Source organism: Triturus cristatus, chromosome 6 (genome assembly GCF_964204655.1).
Source record: "Triturus cristatus chromosome 6, aTriCri1.1, whole genome shotgun sequence".
NCBI lineage: Eukaryota > Metazoa > Chordata > Amphibia > Caudata > Salamandridae > Triturus > Triturus cristatus.
In genome coordinates this window covers 211517381-211542042 of record NC_140589.1, presented here as the reverse complement: position 1 = coordinate 211542042, position 24662 = coordinate 211517381, and the positions used below count along the sequence as shown (strand labels likewise).

The 24662-nt window shown below is 44.2% G+C and overlaps 1 protein-coding gene across 9 annotated transcripts in view; it reads right to left on the bottom strand.

Moving 5' to 3' along the window:
* Window positions 1–20532, bottom strand: part of TDRD6 (tudor domain containing 6) — a 2207410-nt gene extending 2186878 nt beyond the window's left edge. For 8 of the 9 annotated variants that reach the window (XM_085610549.1, XM_085610550.1, XM_085610554.1 and 5 more), the window contains exon 1: window positions 13753–20531. In XM_085610549.1, coding sequence (XP_085466675.1) covers window positions 13753–20503 — 6751 coding nt within the window. In that variant the 5' untranslated portion in view covers window positions 20504–20531. Of the gene's footprint in view, window positions 1–13752 lie in introns of all 9 variants that reach the window. The other variant, XM_085610557.1, reaches the window with a different exon arrangement.
* Window positions 20533–24662: the final 4130 nt, after the last annotated feature.

The window sequence follows — 24662 nt, the reverse complement described above, 5'->3', positions numbered from 1 at the left end:
CCCAATTTCCAGGAAAAAGTATACCTTTGATGTTTTATTGCGTTTGGAGAAACACATAACTTTTGTTTTTTGATGGTTAACCGTAAATTGGTTCAGGGTAGTGTAGGCTCCCAATTCCGTAACCAGTTTCTGCAGGCCTACGGGAGTTTGTGCTAGCAAGACGATATCGGCCGCATATTGGAGCCGGGGGGGGGGGGGGTCGGTATTTTGCCCAATTGTGGTGGTGGTGGGGTGAAGAGTCAGTTTGGATTAACCAAAGGCGCTTATGAAGATCGGAGGTGTAAATGTTAAATAGAGAGGGCGCTAAAACACAACCCTGTTTTAACCCATTGAATGTTGGAATCTTGCCGGTTAAACTGGACCCATCTCCTTTTTTGATTTGGACCCACGAGTGTGAATAGAGATTGATGATGGCCTCCAGGAGTCTGGACGGGACCACCGCACCCCCCCCCCCCTTGCATTTTTGCCCATAAATTAGCTCTTGAAACTTTATCGAAGGCCACTTTGAGGTCGATAAAGCAGGCGTACAAAGGCCTAGATTTTGCAAAGGCTTGATTGACTAGGAGAGTAACTGCTGAGATGTTAGTGAGGGTGCCCATCACTGCCCGAAATCCAGTTTGCGTGCAGGGTATTAGGTTTGTTCGCCTAACCCAAGCCTCCAACTCAACCAAGAGATTAGATGCGTATATTTTCGCCTCCACATCTATTAGTGAAATCAACCTATAGTTGGAAGGATCCGAGCAGGAACCCGACTTGTGGATTGGGTTAAGGATACTTCCTCTCCAGGACTCAGGAATCAGAATGCATGCTATAGCTTTGGTAAAAAAAAAAAAAAAAAAAAAAAGAGAGGAGTGAGACAAGACCAAAATGAGGGGTCATGCCGAAACCGGGCATTTGGGAGTCCACTGGGACCTGGAGATGCCTCAGTTTTTAAATTTATGATTTTTAGTACTTGTTCTTCTGAAAACTGCGACTCAGAGCTTGCCCACCTTGCGTAAGGCTCCCTTTGTCGGCTATCCTTCTGGCATACTTTAACCCCTCACTGCCTCTGGACCATATGCCAGCCAGAGGTTACAGAGTTGACCGATACAGTAAAAGGGGGAACCCTACAGTCACAGCACAGGGCAGAACGCGGAGGTTGTGTTAGAATTATTTGAAACAGCACCGCCGAGTCCCGTGGCCACCTGTGATTGCATTTCGATGTTTAGGGAATCTTTACAGGTTTGCTTCATCGTAGCATCAAAATTGGAGTTAAGTCTGTACTCAAAATATCCTTGACGTTTTCTACTACTTCCACTACTAATTGAGACGCCAATGAGGTAGCAAATTCGAACCCCTGTCAGTTGTTTCAATGTACCCCCACCTTGTGCTTATTCCATGGGATCCCCTCCTTTTTTCAGTCACTTGTAGGGAATCCTCCCAGCAGGGAAGGATGTGTGTGAGATACCAATAGGGGGAGCAATGACCCGATTAGCCAAACTTGTCACTACCTCTGATGTATCAGTGACAGCTTGGTCAGGAGGGATGGGCAAGGGTAATAGTAGAACACCTGAGCCCAGTGAGTCTCCTCTCTACCAAGTCTATTTCAATTGCCACAAACCCTATCGCCATCTGCAGCGTTCGGTCGACATAGGGGGCGGGGGCGGCACTTGGGGTCGATAGACAGAAGCTCTCCAGCACATTTTCACTTCCCCATGCGTGCTTCACAAAGATATGCAAGTGTCACAGAACTCGGTTGTTAGAGTTCAGTTATCGGAGTCAAAGGTAGGCCCTTGATGAGTACCAGAGCACAAATGCAGTAACGCAACAAAATCACTTTAAAGCAGAATGCTGCATGAGCCACCACTCCCTGGTTATAAGCAGTTAATCAAGGAGAAAATAGAGAATGAAGTTCACTTACCCGGTTGTTTGAAAAGCAAAGTTAGGGGGGGTGGTCTATCCCAGCCACATCGGCGTGCAGACTGGCTTCGGTCGGGTACGTTCCATGCAATGTGAAGGGTGCCTTTCTGGGGCTTAAGGGTCCCCAGGCATGAGAAGTCCACGTTTCAGGGCTCCTCCTGCCCTATGCTACTTGGGACCAGTAGTCCCTCTGTGCGGCAAGAGTACCAATGCTGCTGCTCTGGGAAATTCATATCTTCTGACGCATGAGACATGTTGGCTTCTTTGTAGGACAAGAAGTAATAATTTCTAGTTTGCCCAAAGGACAGGTACGCATTCACGATTTCCCCTTAGTAACTCAAGTTATGTATTCTCCTCATGTCTCGGATGTAGATGGTTTCATCAGGAGCCCACAGCCAGATGAAGTCATCACTGAAGAACTTTTACGAAAGGCCTACATTTGTTTTAAGAAGTGACTGGGAGGAAGGCACAGCACAGGTGTCAGCTGAGCTCCAAGAACACACTATGGAAACACATTTATACCTTATTATTTGAGACTAAAAAGGTCAATCAGTCCTGTGAACATCTGCAGTAAAATGGCTGGAAACTAGCAAGGAACCACCCTAAAACAGCAGGAGTCTGTCCTAAATCATTCTGTATAGTCAGCGTGACTTTATATTCCCACACCATGGCTATAGAGTGACCACACAGATTTTATTTTAGTTGCAGGTTTACAATACAATCAACAGTCAGGCTGCGAGCTGGAATGTGGGTTATTTAGAGAGCTTTCACTTATTGAGGCAAGTCCTGCTAAAGGTTATAGTTTTCCAGCTACAGATGTGCACAGTACTGTATGTGTTCAGTGTAGGAGTACTTTATGTCAGTGTGCATATTTGAAAAGAAGGTCTTTAGAGTCACACACTCTCTGCACAATCTGTATGCCTGCAGAGTCTGCAACATGGGTTTTTTAACAGTGTGCCTAATCATTGTACAAAAACCAGAAAAAACAAGCATTTGCAATAGGTCTCAATTGCAAGATTTTGACATACTGGCATTGTAAATGGCAATGCCATTTATTTGTGCATTTAAAAAACCTGCAATAATAAAAGTCACGGTCATGTACAATACCGGTAGGTCAAAGTTTCTAAAATGCGAGACCTATTGCATAGTAAATGCTGGTTTACAACTGCCATTCTGAACTAAAAAATCTGAAAGTACTTTCATATGGGATCTGTCATAATCGCGCCGCTGCCGATCCAGACGCAGTGCCTGTCACCACTGCAAGAACCGACAGGTCGCAGCTGAAGAAACCGATGCAGCGCCACAGCGATAGACGCAACCTGGATTACCACGCATCGTACCTGTGCGGCATGTTTTCCCAGACGCATCACCCGTGGACCGGAATCGATGCATCACTTACCCCTACAGACCGGACACGACGCATCACTTCTCCTACGTGCAGCAGCACTGTCGCATCGTCTCCCCATGGTTTCCGGAACCGACGCATCTTTGTGTTTGACGCTTCTCATCTCTGCGGTTGTTTAGCCTTGTGAATTTCGTCGCGACTACAGGGACTTAGAGAGAAATCACGCATCCATAGTTTTCTATGGACCCAGTTGCGTAAAACCTTTTTAAAGTCATTTTCTTAATACTTGTAGGTTGTATTTTTGTTGTTTTGGTCTTGTTGAGTTTAGATGAAAAACACTGTTTTTCTAAACTGGTTTGGTGTCCATTTATGGTCTTTTCACTGAGTTACTGTGAGTGTTGGTACAAATAATTTACAGATTGCGTTTGGGATAAGCCTGTCTGCTCCAGCCAGGCTACCAAGGGGGTGCCCAGGGGCGATCTAAAGTGTGTATCCCTCTTACGCTGACTAGAAGCAAGGGTCACGATTAGGACAAAGGTACCTACCTCTGCCAACTAGAAACCCCCATTTCTAGCAGAAACCGTATATAAAGCTTATGTTACCATGATCTTAAAGGATTCAACATGCTGAGTTTGGTGCTGGAAGCGTAGGGGTGGGAGGGAAGCCCCAATCCATGAATGGGAGACTGGCTCTGGTATCCCACACCAGAGAAAAATAAAAGCCATTCAACAAGACAATATAAAAAAAACAAGCATTGGCATAGCCAATAGGTCTCGCTTTTGGGACCTTATAAATATTTAGTTATGCAGCACAATATCCTTGGTGCAACACCATCAACTGTTGCATGGCTAAACACTTATAAGGTCCCAAAGGCGAGACCTATAGGCTATGCCAATGCTGGTTTATTTTGAGAGGGAGACTACCGGCACCTCAAGAGAAAATGCAATACTTTTAATTGGAAAGTACCAGCACTTCTCAGAAACAGGCAGATACTCTATACCAGAGTACCTGCACTTCTGTTTTCCAACAATAATTTACCTAAAATACCCCTTACATGAAAACTACAAACAAAACCCTTTTAACAATGCACTTTGCTGGGTACCCAAAATTACCCGATACAAATCAGACCCCAGCTTCTCCAGGGAAATCAGGCCCTATATCAATAAAGCTAATGCGTGATCCAGAAAGCGCTGAAGGTCTCGCAAGGGGCAGGGAAGCGCCATATAAATACTATACATTAAAAGGTCGAACCCTTGGGTTCTAAGGTCAAGAATGACTGCTTTTAAACGGTGTATTGCTGAATAAGACTACTTACTAGAAAGTCCGGAAGCCGTTCATTCAAGGAAGGGACACATTTAAGCCCGGCTTTTCCCCGGAAAAGTCACAACTCTATGGTTAGTTGGGGGTGCCATTTGCCAACGCGTCTCTTGTTTGCCACTTCGATTTCACAGCCTGGCTATTTGTTCAAAATATTCTGGGAGGCTCGCCCTCTGCTTGCACGTGGGTGCAGAGGGCACAACGTGTGGGAGTGCAGTATGTGCTGCCTGCAATTTTTGTTGTGCGTGGGTAAAGTGTGCAAGCAGACTTCCTTTCCACAGCCAAAGGAACCGCCATTTTCCCTTTCACCCTTTCACTTAGAATCCTCTCAGGGGCTGAGTGAGGCTTAGTCGTACATAAAGCCGCCCACGGCCTGTCACCGGGCTGACAGGGGAAGGCCAGGGGCAGATGGGCGGGAAGAGGAGATGGACAAAGAAGGAGTCCGGATGGGATATGGAGGCGGTGAATGAAACGTGTACACTCACCCCTGTGTTACTTACGGTTGAACCGACTTATATACCGAAACTAGTCAGCATTTATATCTGTTAAACATTGTCGAGGCCCCAAACTGTTGACACGTGCATGTAGGGATATGCCCCGCCGTCACTGTAAACACAGACATCACCAGCAGACGCAGCTCAAATGTTGTAAAAGTCTACATACATTTCAAACACGAGGAACTTGTGACTTCATCTGAGCCAGCTGCTGCGAAATGGTTTGTTTTCATTCTGAACCGCCTGATGTATTTTTTATTAGTTATGGAGGGTGTGCGTGACTGCGCTGTTTGTAAAGCTTTAATCAAACAACTCACATGAGTTTACGATAAAAAAAAAAAAATTTTAAAAAGGGTACATGTTTTTATTTTACATAATACCCAAAAGTGTTATAATAAAATCAGTCTAATGTAGAGGGATTGCGTGGTTTTTAAAAAATCTTCGAGTATCATTTGTTGTCGAAAACATTAGTCGCCTCGGTTAAGCTACTTTTTAGTAATGTGAATGCGTGTTCAAGCGGTGTGGCTCATTCAGAGCAAATGCCACGGTTACTTTAACAAGATCCACAGTGTTAAATGAAATCGCCAACCTTGAAAGACTGTTCCCATCACTGTACCAAATATGTTCTCTTGTAAGATGTCACTCATGAAGAGATGTCACCTTCCGGCTAAATTGCCGGTTGTGGCATCTGGGGCCATATTATGAAGCTGGGCGCAGAATGGAGTGGTGCGCCTCTATTTGAGCATATATATTTTTTTTTCCAAAAGATGCCCAGAAGTGAAGCCGCACTCCGTGTTCAGGTAGGTAACAACCTTTTGTTTTATAATAAACTGCTTCCCATTCCATAATTATTCCTTGGCCCGACGCGTTTCAGGGAATCATCCCCTTTCCTCAGATGCCCTCACGAGCAGCTTGCAATCCGTGCAACTGTATTGTTCCCTGCATGCAATAAAATTGGCCTCCGGTGTGCCACCTAATTTATTTATTTTCACGCTGCATGCTGGAACCTGCAGTTCAATCCAGCACTTTTCCGCCCTCCAGTGGGTTAGTTGCTCATGTCAAATTAAAGGGACCAATGAGAAAATATATATATATACAAACCATTCCTCCTTTTCCTTGAAAGAGGGTACACCAACACTGATTGGGTTGCCAGTCGAACACTTTAATGGTGAAAAGACACGAAGGCAAGAGGCTTCCTATTCCCAACGTTTCAGCTCTAGGAGCCTTGATCACGGGAGGCAGTCTCTCTGATTTTCCAACAGCCCATGTGATTTCATTTTATCAGCGCGGGCCGTATATCCACACAGAGTGCGCACAGGGAACATTGTTACGGCTTTTAAAGGTAACAGGTGCTGTTATTAAATGTTCATAACCATGTTGCACCCAAAACTTCTTATAATAAATAATTGTGGTGGATATATATATATATATATATATATATATATATATATATATATATATATATATATATAGCCACAACTCGAATCCTTCGTCGTCTGCTGCAGACAGTCAAGAGCGGACCCAAAAGTAAGTGCAAATTCTATTTTATTGACCGCAACCGCCTATATAAATTTAAAAAAAAAAAAAAAAAAAAAAAAAAAAAAAAACACACGAACCACACAAGCATTGGCCGCGCGGCCTGCAAAAGAGAAAGCGATCGTGGTCGCGATCAAGCGCGGCGGAGGAAAGACATATGGTGGCTGCACGTGTGCACGCTCACGTGCACGCAAGCTTTAGGCCACAGGCAGCACTTTGAAAACCCGTACACAAAACGTCTCGCCCAGCGCTGGATCAGGCGAGACCTAAAAACGGTATCTGCAAACGAATATTCATGCCTACAGTACACATTAAATACACTTGAATATTTGTGAAGATTACAGAGGGATAGGGAAAAAAACTTAACAGAAAGAGCATTTGTTAAACTACACCCAGGTCATGATATCCATCAGGCCACCATCAAGAAGCAGAGGGCAAAAGCCCCCAAAATAAGTCAGTCAAACGGTTTGGAAATGGTTTGACTAGGTATCAAAACCTTGCCTCAAGTAGGAATCTAATTCAGATATCAAGCATCAATCTGGTACACATTAAGAAAGGAAAAAAAAACTAGCACAAGAAAATCAAAGTTCAAGAAACATAGAAACCAAACCTCTTGCCATCCAAAATGGAAAAAAAGTATTGGTTTGAATGCAGGTATAGTTTAACAGCACCAGACAGGGACAGAAAATAGGCCCAAACACCAAATTAAAAAAGTGTCCCCCGTTTGAGAATTAAAAAAAGGGGCACATGTGTGCAAATTGAGGCAGTTTTCAACTTGCAAATACACTTTTGCAAGGTATGGAAGACTGCGTGGGTTTGAGCTTGCTGCAGGCATGGTTAGTTTTAATATCACCAAAATCAGCAGTAAACAAGCATTGGAAATACAACAGGTCTTGCATTTGTTGGAGTTGGAGCTATTGACATTGTAAATGTCAATATTTGTTGCCTATGCAAGAGATATGCCCTCCCCACCTTAATAACAAAGTTATGTTTTTTTTTGTGTTTTTTTTTAATGTACAAACAACTGCTGTACTGACCTGATCTGATGAGAGAAGCAGACAGTCGCCCCAAATGCTAGCACTTATTTATTAAGTTACTGATCCTAGTTAATTGGGGTGGGCTGGGATGGAAACAAGGGTGGGGAACAGCAAGCAATGGCGGAGACAGAAGCAACACGAAGGAGGTTGGTTGTTAGGCGAAGCAACACGGGACGACAAAAAATAGGGTGGAGGGAGACGAAGCAACACCTGTAATATTACTATGGCGGAATTGCTTGCTGTTATTTTCTGTAACTTGCCTTCTGGCCTAAAGTGCATATCTCCCCTGGGAGTGTTTTCTCTTTTGGTGAACACGCAGTGCTTGCCCCAGAGCAGGCAGGTCTCCTTAAAGCACACGTTCATACAATGCACTAATACAAGCAGCAACGAAAGGGAGCCAGCACAACAATCCAAAAACCAACAATAAGTGCCTCAATACCTTTGAGGCGAGCTCGCGCTATAACAGCCCATCCGCAAAGGGAGGTTGTACCCCCAGGGTGAGCTTTAATTCAAACAGAATGTACAAGTTTACATGAAAAAAGCAGCGATGTTGTAAGGGTGGTGGGGGTGGGCAGGAAGTGTTGCGGGAGGTTTGAGGGGGACGGGGAGAGAGGGCACAGCTAATCAGTGAGCCCACTGGCAATGTAACCTCCCAGTCAGCTGCCGACTCGGGAGCTGGAGATCCGTTTTAGAGCGTCAGCTCAATATTTTGCACATTTTGCCAAATCACTTATTGTCCCCCCCTGCCTGCTCTATATGAACGTTTAAATGTAATTTTTTTTAAAGCAGCGATCTTGTAGGAGGGGTGGAGGTGGGTAAGTAGTGTTGAGGGAGCAATGAGGAGGTGGGGAGAAAGGGCACAGGGAGATTACGTGAAGACAGGGCAAATAAAGATGCCGAAGCTAACAGAACATTTATCACCAGAGGCAGGCCACAACTATCTACTCTGCTGTATTTCACTCTATTCTACACAACTCTATGACACTCTAGGCCTCGCCATAACACTCTAATCTCCTTTACTCCCTAACTTAGCCATTATTTAAAGCAGCAATGCTGGCATACAACATGGCTAATAGAGATTGGCAAAGCCAATAGGTCTTGCATGTGCAAGACTTAGTTTTTGCCAATGCTTATTTTTTTTTTTTTTTTTTTTTTTTTTTTTAAAGGTTCAATTAAGCACGGACTGCATGCTTTCCTTGTCAAAGGGCAGAGCAGCTTTCTTCCTGGAGAGACATACCAATTGTTCTGATTTATAAGGGCAGAAAATGATTGGCATCAGTATAATGGAGAGAAGTGATGGGGTGATTCTGAACATTTGCCGTCAAACTCCTCCCTCAAGGAAGAGCCACGAATAGATGCCTCACAAAGAGTATGGCAGCTCCTAGTTCATCTGAACAAACATGCCAGGACAAGCACAAAGAAATAATCTTGTTGACGGATGAGGGTTTAATAGAAAAAAAATAAAAAACCTTTCCGCCACACACAGCTCCCGATTGATGGGTCATTGAAGTTTATCCAGTGATTGTGCGCCTAAGATCTTAAAGGAGCCCAGACAATTTTTCTGCAGATGTGTGTTCAGATGTCAAAGATGTGAACAGATAGAACTGCAAAACCCAGTGATAGGAGACACCTTGAACCTGGATTAAACCACTGGAGGTCAGTCAAAAGCACCACTTTTTTTGCGTGACCTGCTTGTAGTCAACATATCTAGCAGAAGCATTTATGACATACTTCTCTTGCGGAGAACTAGGATTCACAAGTTTGCATGCTATACCAGCAGAATTTGTGCCGCGAGTGATGTAGTTATGCCCGGCATTGATCCCAGGGGATCCTGGACAGCAGAGATTTTACCATGAACGTCATGATGACATCTTCACTAAACCACTCCGTAGACTGCAAACACTGCCTCGGCTGTACAATTTCATGTGATTCTCAAGAGTAACAAGCGAATATACAGACTTTACACCATCCTATATTGTCACAGCAATTGAACAAGTTATTTTAATCTTAGGCAACCCTGGTTTTCCTCACAACAATAGATATACATTGAAGGTGGGTAGATACCAAGAGACAAAACACTTTTAATGTGTGAAAAGTTCAAAAAGTAAAACGCCATTAAATCAGCTGCCAAATGATTCAGCCAACATCTCTCTAATCTGAACACAGCAGGCAGAAACTGTTTACGAATCGGAGGGATGCTCTTATGAGTCCACACACAAGGCCAACAGTCAAATGATAAACGAGATGGTAGAACGCAGCAATCAAGTGTTAATGATAAACATCCTCTTCCTGTACTTCATTAAAACAGCACCCATCAAATCAAACTCAATACAGGAACAGCCATCCTGGTCTCGAAAAGTACCAACTAAAGTCCTTGAGAAGTTCAACTATGGCACTATCCAGAACTTTCTCTGCTCTAGAATTTTCATTGCAAGTCATAACAAAGCAGCTTCAGAAACCAGCACACTACCCGGAACCTTAGTTATCTCCAAATTCTTAAAACAAACAGAATGTTTGCCTAAGACATTTGTGAACAAGCCTACATTGTGCTGCCGGAGTATCAGCAACCAACCAAGGTTGCCTCTATTTGTCTCCAGGCTACAACACAGTAGAGCAACAGATCTTGCAATGAGCCATTTATTTTTTTTAGGCAGGATTCAGGAATGCTTAATAAAACGGTTTATAAAGTCGCTTTTCATAAGAGGAGGGCTACACACAAATCCCTTCTTAGCACCAGAGTGTGATGTCGCCCTGCCTCACCATCTACTCTTCACCTCTGTGTGCAAAGGGCAGTGGCATCGTTGTCTTGGGGAGCCCCCTCCTGCCTCTGTGCTCCAGTTAAAGTGACCCAAAGTCACCGAGCTGAACTCATTGCGCCTCAGCAGAGACCCAAGCACACCAATGCCCGCCATACACGTCTCCACGCGCCCTGCATCTCATTTCACGTCACTTCTTCCTCATTTGCCAGACAATGACATGCCTTCGCTACCCCTGGAGACTCGGCTCGGCATCTGTGCAATGTTGACACTGCCGGGGGCGGGGCCCGAGGGCCAATCCGGAGCATCGGAGCCTGGAGAAGACACGACCCGAGGGAGGGGACTAATTGAAGGAATCAGTGTAACGCCGCAAGTAAAAGATCCAGTCCTGATGGGTGGTCACAAAAGGAGACAGGGCGGTAACTAGGAGGGACTAAGTAGTCGCATTATCAATCGGAATCCAGAATCCATGGACGATGACGCCAGCCAATGAAAAATAGGGGCGGGGCTTCCACCCCACTTCTAAAATATACTCCAGTATAGCATGACTCACAAAGCAAGCAGCGCATCGCGCTGCAACACTACACGAGACCTCTAAACGGCCCAGGAGACCACAAAACAAGCCCAGAAAAACGCCAACACTGACCCGTCAGACACTGCCCGATTGCCCTATAGGCTAATAGTATGACACTGGTTATTCATTGGAGCAAAGATGAAGGGGTAAGAAATGCTAGACTATGCTGTAAAATGGGTAGCAGGTTGGCCAACTTACAGCCCTCTTTTGTATGGACTGGGATAAAGAGACTTGAAAAGCAACCTCAACTAACTTGAGATTTAAAAAAAAATAATATATATTATTTATTTTTATTTTTTTAAATGGAGTGACCGGTTTCAACTGTTCAACCAAGCACAGTTATGTTTTGCAAACAGAGGACAACAATTTGGCATCTCACCTCTTTAGATGCATATTGAGAGTTTATCAACTTTACAAAATAAAATGTCCTTAACATAATATTTTATGGGGGGCAGCCTTTATTGCGTGCTTATGCACCAGCACTTTTATTGCACTAGGTATCCAGAGAGAGTGCCATAATACTAGCAAGAGATAAACCACATTTTCAACTGCTCGCAAGAGGAGAAATGGTTAGTCAAGACGGTTAGAAAAATGTTACACAGAAAGATATCAAAAACAGTAAACACTCACCACTCCATCCTTGGTCTCTTAAAATGCAACACCAAGAGTAAACCCTGGTTTGCTGCGTGCACGGTTCGCTTTATGGTAGAACTTCTAAGTCTGATTTTCAAGAACCTTGTGTGCAATCTACAATCTATTAAACACAAGTGGAAGCCATGAGCATGCCAGAACAAACCTGAGTACCCTTGACAATTCGAGCTGCATAGTTCTGTAGCGCCTGAAGGACCATCACAGGCCCTTAAGCAAGGCCATAGTGTATCCCATTACTGTAATCCATATGCAAGTTAACAGCGACTACAGAATACCTCCCCTCAAAAGTGTGGCCTGACGTAACCCTGCTAGCCGCTTTAGATGAAATGAGTAGCTCCAGTAGATGACAGATCTGAGATGTAAATTTTAGATCATGGTCAGCTTTAAAGCACAAGTCCATGAATGCATTTACATGCTTAGGTCAGATGCTCAACTCTTTTGGCCAGATTTAGAGTTCCGGCGGTCCAGAGTAGCAAACTTCAATATTCTCATTTTATTGAGATTTTATTTGAGCCACTGCCTAACCATCCAACTCCAGCCTTCACTATACATTGCCTAAAGCGAGGTGCTGAGGAACCCAGTGAAGAGAGCATAAATTACATGACTATTTAGAGAGCAAGTGAACGGTAAACCCAATAAGAAACTAAAAAGGGAGGTCTTGACCTGTTGAAAATTCAAGGAAATATATTCCACGAAAGTTGGTTGTGAAGAGCCATCTTTTAAAGAAAAGGGTGTTTAGTTCTTGCCCAGAATAGGCATTCTAATCTACTTCTAAAAAAGCTCATTATTCTATGCACTAGTTAAAATCATTTACATGGGTCACTCAAACAGTTTATCTCAAAGAAAATGTGATCTTGAATGCAAGGACGCCCACGCGTACTCGACTTGCTTAATGGACAGTTGGCAAAGCTTTACAATTTTCTTTAGGTTAGCATTGTCCCAACTGCTAGGACGGTCTGACAGTCATTGACTCCGTAATGGTTGTTGTACAAGCAGATGGGATGCAACTTGCTTTATGGGATGTTAACTGCAGCACCTGAAGTGAACTCCAGCGGTGTAGGTTTCTTATGCAAAAAGATATCACGCCAATTTTCCCTGTAGAATCAGTTAATGTTTCAGTCAGTGCCTGTAAAAATATTTGATTTTCAGAGCCGGTGGAGCAAGTGTTTTTCTCCACAGAACACGCAGATTACTGCAGCATTTTATCCCTTGCACATGTAAATTAATTTTGAAAACTCAATAACAATGAACTAAAAATATTAATGCAGCAATTCTTAACCTGCGGCTGCAGACTCTTCCCCTCCAAGTGAGTGAGATGCCAGGAAATGCATGCAGGAGAGAGTGAAAAGAGCGTGCGTAAGAAGCAGCGATGGTGTGAAACTTTAAAGGGAGGATTGCTGAATGATGTGGAGAGGAGAGGGCTCAGGGGTCCCTGGCTTCCTGTAGTTCCTAGAAGTCAAAAAGTTTTGAACAACCACATTCATGTATGTAGTTTCCAAAAGCATCGGAATTTTGCCTGGAAGACATACGTGGTAAAGGTGAGACATATGGCATGACATTAAGTAAATATAAAGTATTTCATCGTCGAAATAGCAAAGAAGGAATTCTCTGTAGAGGATAATTCTCTTTGCAGTTGTTCGTGAGGAAGTGCAAAAACAAATTTATTTTAAATATGTTGACAATGCCTAGTTAAAATACACAAATAATTAAATAAAAAGTAGGTTTTCAAATGTTAAGTACTGTTAAAATAACCGTCAGCCAGATACTGGAAAACACATAAGTGTTGTTCGGAAGTGAAAGTTTAAAAAGTGACTAAATAAGAGCTAAATATGCTAAAGAAAACAGAGCTAAAGAGACACAGAATCAAAGAAGGAACTAGACAGTCAGCCAGAAAGCCAAGCCATACTGAGACAAATAGAGAGACAGACAAATGGACAGAGCCATTAAAATCATGAAATACATTAGTAAACATTAAAATGCAAATAAGGGGAGCAAACGGCGTAAAATTAGTAAAAAGCGCAGCACTGTTACACCAATGTTAAATATAAATACAATGGCAATAATTCGAAAACAAATAAGTGATGTTAAAAATTCTTATGTTAATGGAAAAATTACAAAAGCAACACATAAATGCAAACGATACCTGTGTCAAGTTCCAATAGGGAATCCTCTTCCTCTAGTCGTTCTATTCGGGAGTCCTCGTCAGACATCTTTAAGCTGCTTAAGGACTCCTGCATGCGACTTTTGAAAATGTCCTCGTACAAAGCGTGCTCCAGTTGTATTTCAGCTCTGTTGGTCTCAGTTTGTGAAACACGCTCACTTTCGTGTTCTTGATTTTCAAGAGCTCCTTCTATGCAACAGTCCAGGGCCTCTTGGCCAGATTTCTCGAAGATCTCTCTGGCAACAGGTGTATCAACTTTCTCCAAATCAACATCAGATTGACATTTAACAGTGTTCTTTTCACTAATGAGGTCACCTGCTGTGTCTTCACACACAAGAACTTGCCTTTCTTCACTTTGAGGCTCAATTTTAGAGTTACAATAACTGATTTCACAGTCCTCCACAAACACGGTATCAGGGATTGGCAAGAAACGCCTTTTTTGGATTAAAACTGAACTTGCTAAAGTATCCTGCATAAAACAAGAGCGTCCTCCTTGCAGTGAACCTGAAGGAGGCACAACAGATTTACGCCCCAGTTCTTTCTGCAAGTCAAGAGCATAAACGGTGTCCGGTGAGACTTTGTCGAGTTCTTTTTCTTCTGCCAAGTCTTCAACATAACAACCAGTCTTTGCTACAATCTCAAACGGAAGCAGTAGAGAATCGTTTTCAGTGTTAATTCCATGCAATGAATATGAATCGGGTCCAGCACATTTCAAGGCACTAGTTCGTTCAACCAATAAACTAACATTTGACGAGTCCTGAAGATTATAATTTTCTCTGGCCAGTTGTTCGTTAACATAAGCAGGTTCTTCTGGGGGCACCAAGGAAAAAGGAAGTTCAACCACTGAGGCCTCTTTTCTGTTGAAAGAATCAGAGGACAAAACAATATCAGTTTCTTTTCTCCACAAACATTCACCTGGAACGTCTTGCTCTGGATTCATATGTTCTTGGGTCATGTGTCCAACAATGCAAGCTGTATCTTTAGGAAGCGGATAGGAAAGGGATGCCATAGTTTCTGTGACATCCATAGAGCTTACATTTGGAACATCATGCAAAGTACTTTCTTCTGAAAAGGTTTCAGAACCTGGTACAAACCCTTTATCGGAACGATCATTTTCTTTCAGCAATTTATTGATTGAAACATTCTCTGGTGACACTTCGACAGTAACAGATGAATAAAGAGCTTCACCTTCCACAGGAGGAGATGAGCCTGAAGGCTGATCAGTATTCTGGATAGAAATATTTTCTTTAAAATTATATTCAGATTTGCAGCCACTGTCTGTAGATTCAAACGATTGGGGCTGTATAACTAACTGACTAGCATTATTTGCCAGAGATGAACCAACATCTGTCGAGAGTGCAAAAGAAGAAGAAAGTACGACCATTGGCATTCGAACATTTTCTGTTCTGCTTCCCTCACTCCCTTTTGTGCACAACTCACTTGGATTGCGATGCCAAAAACACATCTCATTATTCAGGTTTTTTCCATTACACTCTAGTTTTACGAGTGATAAAGGCACTTCAGAGAGTTCCTCATTTGGCCTTAAATCCATAACAGTCACGTTCAATTTATCTAACACTACAATTTCGTTAAAAGCCTCAACAGCTTCAGAGGTCCAAAGACCTTTGGTTGCATCAAATCCCCAAAGGCAACAAGGAAATGCTTGCACAGGAAATGTTAAAAGATCAGCAGGTATTGCCCTCACTGCTTCTCTGTTGACAGTCTCTTCATTACCATAGTCTACGAATGTAACCATCCAGCGATCTCCAGCAGGACACTTTATAACGGCCCTATACCATTGTTCATCTTCACTATACTTTACAATGCATGGTTCTCCACTCTGAAATGCAGTATGGTCATCCTTTTGGTCAAGCCTATCTCCAGCTTCTTGTACTTTTCTAGCCAAAATGTCTGTGTCTTCAGTTTCAGCACACTGGCACCAAAAGTAATCAGGACTTTCTACAGTCACTGCATAAGCTTTTACAGTGTGTCCAATTTCTATGTTTTTCCATTTGTAAAGAGTGTTACCCACATCAGAAACTTTAGAAGATAAATCAGGCAAAACAGATTTGCTTAAAATATTCATGCAGTCATGAAACTCAATTTCATCATGGCAGTTGATCTCTTGTGACTGACTTTTTTGCACCAGGTCATTTATCAGGTCATTGATTATTACACCCTGGGCATCAAACAGACGAATGTCCCATTTGCCACCATGCAGTTGCACAAACTCACATGCTAACTGTTCGGTTGTTTTTTCAGAAAAGCAACATACTACTTCCGGTGTCCAAACGGATGGGCTGTCTATTCCCCAGAGGGAGCAATGAATACTCAATGCAGGAATAGATAATGTATCACGTGGAAGTGCCTTTGTTTCACTGGCATTAATGATTGCAGTGTTCCCATAGTCTATATATTGCACATGAAGTCCATCATACAGGCGAGATTTTAAAAATGCCCGATACCATGAACAGTCCTCTGGAAATAATGCACATACCAAATCTCCTGCCTGCAACCTGCTCTCTTGGAGACTTTCAATTTCACATGAGCCTTCGTTCAGCTTTTCAGAAATGGTGGCTAATGCAGTGTCATCCTCAACAAACTGTACATAGAAATCAGAAGGGTCATTAATATGAGAAATGTATACTTCTATTTTAAGAGCAGGTACGACATTTTTATGTGGTAGATTGTGCAACTTCCACTGCTTAAGGTCTGAATTAAAAGTAGGTTTTCCCTGAGTTGATCTGACTGAATCAAAGTCTTTGTTTATATTTGGGAGGAAAAGACCCTGCAGTTTTTGTTTCCCAGATGTGTCAAGTTTATGATAAACCTTTCCTTCTAGAGATTTGTTTGAATTAGGTGATAAACTGTCCCATCCATCACCCTGAGGATGTCTGGACTTCTTTGCAAACTGTTCTTCTTGGAGCAGGTGGTTGGAGAACTCACGATCTTCAGTTTTATTTGCAAGTGTTGATTTTTTTACAACGTGATCTTTACATTCTGAAAGTACCCTTTTTTCATCAGCTCCCTTAGCATGGGTTGTTAAAGTTCTCTCTTCCCTCATTTTCATGGGTTTTATTTTCTCTGCAGTTGTAATGGACTTCTTTAGGTCTCTGACACAGGCCATACCTAATTTTTCCTTTATTTGTGCATTAATTTGAACAGTGCCATCATAGAGCTCAACTAGCAATTTTCCGTCCATCTCTTTTGCCACAACAATGGCCTTCATACTGTTAGCCAGAACAGCCTTTTCAAACCACATTGAGACTGGCTCTGTAATACCTGTTGGAATATCAGATAAACCACATTTAATAGCTTGCACTGGTGGAAGCAATACATCATATGCATCATCTGGTACAGGGCACAGGCCCTTCTGCAAAATCTTTTCTTTGTTACCAAAATCCACAAAAACAACTTCCTGGTTAAGGGCGGTTCCTCTAAGCATCCCTCTGTACCACTGCTCATCGGTGTACTTTGCTAGGCACAATCCTTGAATAGTTTCGAAGTTGTGTAAATGTTTAGCACTTTCGCCTAGCATATTTACAGAAGAAGATAACCGTTCAAGAGTGCAGGCATTTTTTTCGAGCTGACAGTAAAATTCACATGGTTTTTCTACATGCGTTACAAAAATTTCTTCTTCACTACCGATTTTGATGCCATGCGTAGAATAATAATAAGAGCAAAGGTGGACTGATGGGTCAAGTTCTTGTCTAGGTTTAGCAAATCCATGATCTATTAATTGCTGACAAACACTATGAAAAGGTGTAGTAAGATCCACAACATGGAACCGTTCATTATGTAGAGAAGCTACTGCATATATAGTACACTTCAGCTCTATGTGATTTGCATTAACAAATTCTTCAAACGATGCAACTGCTTCATCAACCCAAACAAAGGGTTCATTGCCAATTGGCTGTATTCGGTTATATAAACTGCACTGAAAAGCCTGGGACTTGATCTGAAGGAACTCTCCAGTAATCGATCGGAGATCATTTACAGGCACACTTTCCTTATTTCCAAAGTCAACATAGTCTACATCTACATAAGATATTCCTTTAGGCTGTACACCATCCATGCAAACTTCACTTGTAATGACAGCTCTGTACCATTTACCATCTTCTGAATACTTTGCTAGGCATGCGGCGTTATTCCACTCGTATGGAGGAGCACAGTTACTGCAATAGGCCTGAATTCTGCCCATCAGCACTTTGATTTCTTGGCGAGCTCTGACTATTTGGCACCAAAACATGCCAGGTGTTTCAATATGCGTTATTTGCACTTCAAATACACTTCCTATATCAAAACTCTGTCTTTGAAAAGGACAGTCAGGCTTGTCCTTCAAAGGAGGTTTTGGTGGGGTTTTCTGCTTACCAAGACTGTGTGCGGCAGTGGAATGATCTAACATTATTGTGGACGAAATGGATTGATCACTGCGTTTAAGTGGCTGACCAACCGATAGTTTTCCAAGGACCTCAGTGGCAGCATGGTTTTCAGTATACACCTTTTTTTTTACTACTTGTTTAACCTTACTGGTAATCTTTACAGGATCCTGTACTGGAGCAGGTGGGGAAGGTACAAACTCCTGGTAGATAGCATACCCAGCGTGAGCAATGATCTTGCTTATATTCCTAACTCCTTCTCTAGATTCATCAAGAACTTCAATAACATATTTGTCATCTTCTTTAGCTAGAACATGAATCACAAGCCCCTTATTCAGTACATTCATTTTAAAATAGTCAATGGCTGCTTGACTCCATTTATTTTCTTGTGGAATAACATCTGCTAAACAACACCTGATAGCAAAGGGAGGCACGTCTTTAAACTGCAGTTCCAATTCTTTCACATCATACCAGTCAACATCCTCTGTAGCTCCTGTGTCCAAGCAGTAAACTCTCACAATCTTCCCTTGCACTGCCACCACAGTGGCCCGATGGTAGTGAGTGTTAAACTTGATGCAACAGATCTGGCCAGGCTGAGGTTGCATAATTATTTTCTCTACCTTGGACAGCTGAGAATAATGATGGGAGAGACAGGTCATCAAGTGATTGAACTGCAGAGATTCCTGCTCACCAGCACGAAGCCAAAATTCAGAGGGATCATGGATGGAGTCAATCACAGCATCGTAGAAAGCATTTATCTTCAACTCTCGCCTTACGGTGAAAGCAGAGATCTGAGCAGGCTTAGTCGGGGTTGCTTTGTCCTCGTTGGTCACTGGGGAGCTACTCTTGCTGTGACTTCGGGATTTGGATGTTCCTTTAGCCGTCTCCACAGCACCCACTTCAGAAGCTGAACGTCTCCCAAAAGAGCACGAGTCTCCAGCTTTGGATATGATTGCCCTCTGCTCTGCTGTCTTGGTCCCTTTCTTTTGGGTTGTTACTGTTAAAGGCTGTGTAGAATCCTTGTGGCTCTTCCGCATCTGGCCCTCACAAACAGCCACCTCTTCTGGGCAGTGGGCCTGTATACTGAAAAGGCTGTTGAGATCCTGTCCGTCCTGGCTATATAGTGTCACAAAGTACAGATGCTCGTTAGTGTTATAGTACTCGATCCTAGCGTTCACAAGTTTACCCTGGAGGAGCGTGTGAAGTTCATGGATCTGTTTCTGGCTCCAACAACCACTGCTGCTTTCAGAAACTCCAAATAGAGCACAAGCGTAGGTTACTACAGGCATGCGGAAGTACTCAGCCAACAGGGGCCGCAGGCAGGTGCGCGGCACTCGCTCCCGACGCCCATAATCCACATGGGTGACCTCGGGCATGTCTCGGTCAGCAAATACCTGTCGGAGTAACGCTCGGTGCCAACGACCATCAACTCCACGGGCAGCACACGGCTGGCCTGGGGTCTCAGGTGCCAATGCACCATGCAGGGCTTGACCCTGCTGTCTGACCTCGTAATACTCGTACATACTGTCCGAGAGGCGCTGCACCTCTTGAGAAAGACTCCGCAACTGACAAAAAACGTGGACGGGGTCCAGGACCTCGGTGACAAGTACCGGCTCTACCCCGCCAATCTGCAGCAACGGATAGAAGTAGTCCAGAGATAGAGAAGGCTCGGGGACCGTTGCCCGGGGCACAGGTGGCTCTACTTGGGCCGGGCGGACATAACCCAGCTGTGGCAGGCAAGTCTGACGGAAAATCTTTTCGGGGACAGCGAGTGCGAGGCCCAGCTCCTGCATTTGACGGTTAAGGGTTGGCACCTCCAGTACCAACAACCGCTGCTGCGGTAACACCTCTCGCACCAGCCCACGTAGCCGCTGGCCCCGCTGCGAGTAGAAGAACTCGGCGGCCGCAGGGCTCCAGCGGTGCCTGTCGGCCGGCGCCAGGTTGGCCAGTACGCAGCAAAGGAGTTCGGGTGCCAGCCGGAGAAAGGGTTCGGGACAGCGTGCCAGGTTCTTAGAGGCCACAGGCCCCGCCGTGCGGCCCTGGTCCAGCAGAAAGACGCTGAGAAGCTCCGGGCCAGGGGGGCTGAGTAGGCGACAACGGTGCCAATGGCCGCCCATCTCCATAAGGTACCAGTCTCCAAAGCCACCGTGGTCCACGCCGCGGGGTAAGGCTGGCGCCGCAGCCTGCATGTCGGCGCGGAGCCGCTGATACTCGCCGCGTTTCTCCTCCAAAGAGCCCCATAGGCGAACCAGCGGCTGCTCAGGGTACAGTTCCACCGAAGAGACGAGCAGGGTTAGTGCGCTGCCCAACAAAGGCTCCCAGGCGATAGACGACATCATGGCGGAGCGCGACATAATGCAAAGTGCACGAGCCGAGTCCGCTTTACAAGGCTCCGCGTTAAAAAACACACGCACGGAACGTATTCAGTGACCCCGCGCAAATGCGCGCTTAGGTCACCTTCCGTAGAATCGCGGGCACGTGAAGCTCGGAGAGGACGTATAGGTGCGCAGGGTGAGAAATGGCAGTGTTGAGGCAATTGGACGACGAGACAGTGGTGCGAGTAGGGTGACCTCAAGCTACATATCACATAAGACACAATGTGTCAAGTGTTAGGGTTTCCTTTACTAGGTTGTTGCCGTTTGAACTTTAGTAAAAACTTCAACTACCAGGATGCTTTGTTTTGATAAATTACATCGAGAACTCGACATTTTTTCATGTTGTCGCATTTAGCTAGAGCACACACCCCCCACCTCCCCATTTTACATGTTCACGTTTCAACTTGACATCTTTTCTTCAACATTGACATTTGAAACACATTTCAATGCATACCTGTCAGGCCCGGCTCCAGGAATTTTTATTTGGGTGGGCCAAGGGTGCATTTGGGTGGGCCACTGCGGGCTCGATTTGTCGCATATATGTCTGGGCAGGCCTGCTTCAGGGCCCTCCTTTATCTCTTAGTCTTACAAGTCCCAGTAAAACGCACTCTTTTTTCCAAATCTATTTCTAAATGTTATCACTCTCAAAAAGTGTTTTTTTTCCATGTAATGTTCCTTTGATGGGAAGAGGAGGTTTCTGAGGAGGGAGTATCAGGCAAGTGACACTTCTCGGGCTCCCTCTGTGCGAGCCTTCAGGGAAAATCCCTCTTCATTGCTACCGCCACCTGACCCTGACTCTGCAGCGCACTCCCTTACAGGCTTGATTATCCACTTTTCTACCACCCCTCTCCAGTGCTCCTTATCTCATAGCTGACCTTGGGCCTCAGCCCCATATCAGGCACCATCGGGCTCCACTTTGATTTTTCCAGATTAAAAACATTAGTAAAATCACCTTCAAACTTAAAACATTGAATAAAGCAGTAAATATAATTAGCACACACTTTAAAGTATGTTCCACAGTTGCCCTTATGACCCAACTGCTAATTAAATAAGCAAAAACAGAAAGGCCATTGCGGGGCCGGCTTTAGCGCTGATGCGAAAGTTTTTTTGGGCGCCACACCAATAACCTCTTTTTCCGTAAATACCTTTACTACCACCTTCCTACAGTGCCCCTCATCCCTCCATGGCCTCCCCTATTGACCTCCTCCTCAGATTCCCTCACTGCCACACGCCACAAGTGCCCCTCATCTCCCCATAGCCCCTCCCCCTCATGACCTCCTCCTCGGATTCCCTCACTGCCACCCTCCAACAGTGCCCCTCATCTTTACGTTGCCCCTCTCTAATATGCATTTCATTTGTTGTATAGTGCTACTCATATCAGTGTAGTGTGTGTCAGTACTTTACACCATGTACACATTATACATAGACAATGAATCATACAAGTATGTAAATCAGTCTGCAGGGAATGTCACATAAGCCAATGAGGATTACAAGGTGTAGGAATCACATGTCATCCATACTGGTGGGCAGGATATTTTAAGAGGGTTTGGTGTGGGGAAACACAACTTTAGATTTAAAGAGTATTCCATGGGGGTCAGCTTTACTGATAAAAATGTATATCTGCCCAAACATACTCATTTTAGCAACATTAGAATAATGAAAGACTGAGGAAGTTCTAACTATGTGTAAATCAAGGGGAGGGAGGGAGAAAGAAGGAGTTGCGACCCACTCAGCTTCTTTAACAAATATCTAGATATCAGGTTGGGAGTGGATCACTGGTTGTTTTTCACTATTGAAAGGCTATCTTTCCCATAGGTTAACATGGTAGTTGCTTTGTAATCTCTTACAGGTATAACTTTCCATTGGGACAAGATAGAGAAATAAAGTTTAGGCTCTCTGAACTGAGAATTTACCAACGCATCTGTTAGTGAAAACGGTTTTTAAATTGTGTGTTTGAAAATGTCACTTTTAGAAAGTGGGCGTTTTCTTATTTAAGCATTCTGTGTGCCTCTGCTGTTTGAGTATTGACTGTCTGGTTTTGGAGTGACAGGAGCTGGGGATGTGCATTCACTCTAAAGAGTCCCAAAGGGGGTTGGGGTATGTCCTGCCTTTCCTGGGTGACTCATAGTTGGGCTAAATAGACCTGGGCTGCATTTGAGTAGTGGGAGGAGTTTCATTAGCACCTAAATAGGCTGTGTCTCCTTTGCACAATGCTGTCTCCACCTCCTGCAGCGAAGCTGCACTAGAGAGGACAAAACAGGTTTCGACTGGGCTCAGAGACACTGGCCACAAAGTGAACAAAGAAAAAATGGGGCATAAGTATTGGACTGTAAACCCCAGAGAATTAGATCACTTCTGGACTCAAGAGGAACCATTGCCAAGGAGAAGAGCCCGAGAGCTGTAAGGAGGAGTACTGCCCCTTTGCTGTGTTACTTTGCTGGGTTGGTCCGAAGTTGCTGCTTCTGCCAAAGAGAGGACAAACACTGGAACTTTGCTGTGAACCTCCCTAAAGAAGACTCTCCAAGGACTTGTGTGTGCTTGCCTCCTGTTGTGAAGTCTCATGGCCACAAAGACTTCACCTGCACCCACTGACCAGCACCTGAACTCTTCTGTGAACTCCTGTATTAAAAAGGGCACCAATTGTTCCTGGGCCCTGAGAATTGTGGAGTTGGGGCAGATCATTATCTGTCCACTGGTCCTTAAACCAACAAAGTAAAGATTGGCAAGAAACCAACTCTGATGCCGCCAGCGACGTCGCCAGTGATGCCACGATCTGCAGCAAGGCCGGGGACACTGCTTGTGATGTGTATGATGCACTGCCCCACCTGCACTGCTGCTCCGTTACTTGCCGATGCCGGCAGTTATCAGCCATCCTGATGCCAGCGCTCGCAACGACACCGTCACCGCCAGCATCATGTTAATGCAGAGCCGATAACCGACGAGGGTGACTTCACAAACTCTTCTGCGCTGCATCGCCTCACCGGAACCAACACCTCACGCCACCTAACTTTCCTGTCCTGGACTTGACGCCTCGCCTCCCCTGTGGCAGAATGAAACTGGCTTCGCCTTGACACTGATGCCTCACCTCCACGAAGCCGTGCATCGTCTGTTGACTTCGTTTCCAAGGTACTGTTGTTTGGAAGGTCCTTGTGACTCCGTGTCTGGCCCGCACTCCTTGCGGTCAGCGCTATACTTTGGATTTGTGCCTGTCGTGATGTCGTAATAGCCCACGTGGAGCTATTTTGTTTCTATAGTACTATTTTTGAAGTAACCGTTTTAAAAGTTATATCTTGATACATTTATGTTGATTTTTTGTCGTTTGGCTTAGATAAAGATACTTTATCTTTCTAAACTGGAGTGGTATGCATTTGTGGTGTTTTCACAATATCACTGTGTGTTTGGAGCACAAATACTTTAAACATTGCCCTTGGGATAAGCCTGTCTGCTTGTGCCAAGCTACCAAGGGGGTGAGCAGGGGTTAGCTAAATTGTGTAACTCCCTTATACTGACTAGAAGTAAGGGTCCTTACTTGGACAAAGGTGCATACCTTTGCCAATTAGAGACCCCCCATTTCTAACACACACCAACTGATTTTCCTGAACAAAACTGTGCAGGAAACATCCTGTCATGGACTGGCCAAGATAAAAGTTTCAACACACCAAACATTCCCAGATTTGCACGATTTGTGAAGTGACAACAGTTCACAAATTACACGGAGGAAACATTAGACAACATACTTTGCAATGGCACATACAATTCTTCCTGTACCAATCAAGAAGGATGGTTAGAGTGGCCGTTAGACACTAACGGATGCCAGGCACTTTTAGTCCTGACCCACACTACGTGCAGACACAACACTCGGGGTGGTAACAACATGCCTTGTTGGGAAGTTATGCCTAGTTTGGTTAAGACACACAACATTGTCTCAGATTAGGCAAACCTTGTCCTTTCTCCCAGTTGACATAGGACTACATGACTTTTTGCTAGGTCCTTGAAAACCACGTCAACAGTGCTTCTGTATGCTATATACAATGAGGGGTGGAAGGTTTCACAGCTGGAAGGTGCTGAGAGACTGCGTGAAATTGACAGGGCAAATGTAGAAAGGGCTCTGGGAATTGTTGACAATGGTACGACTAAT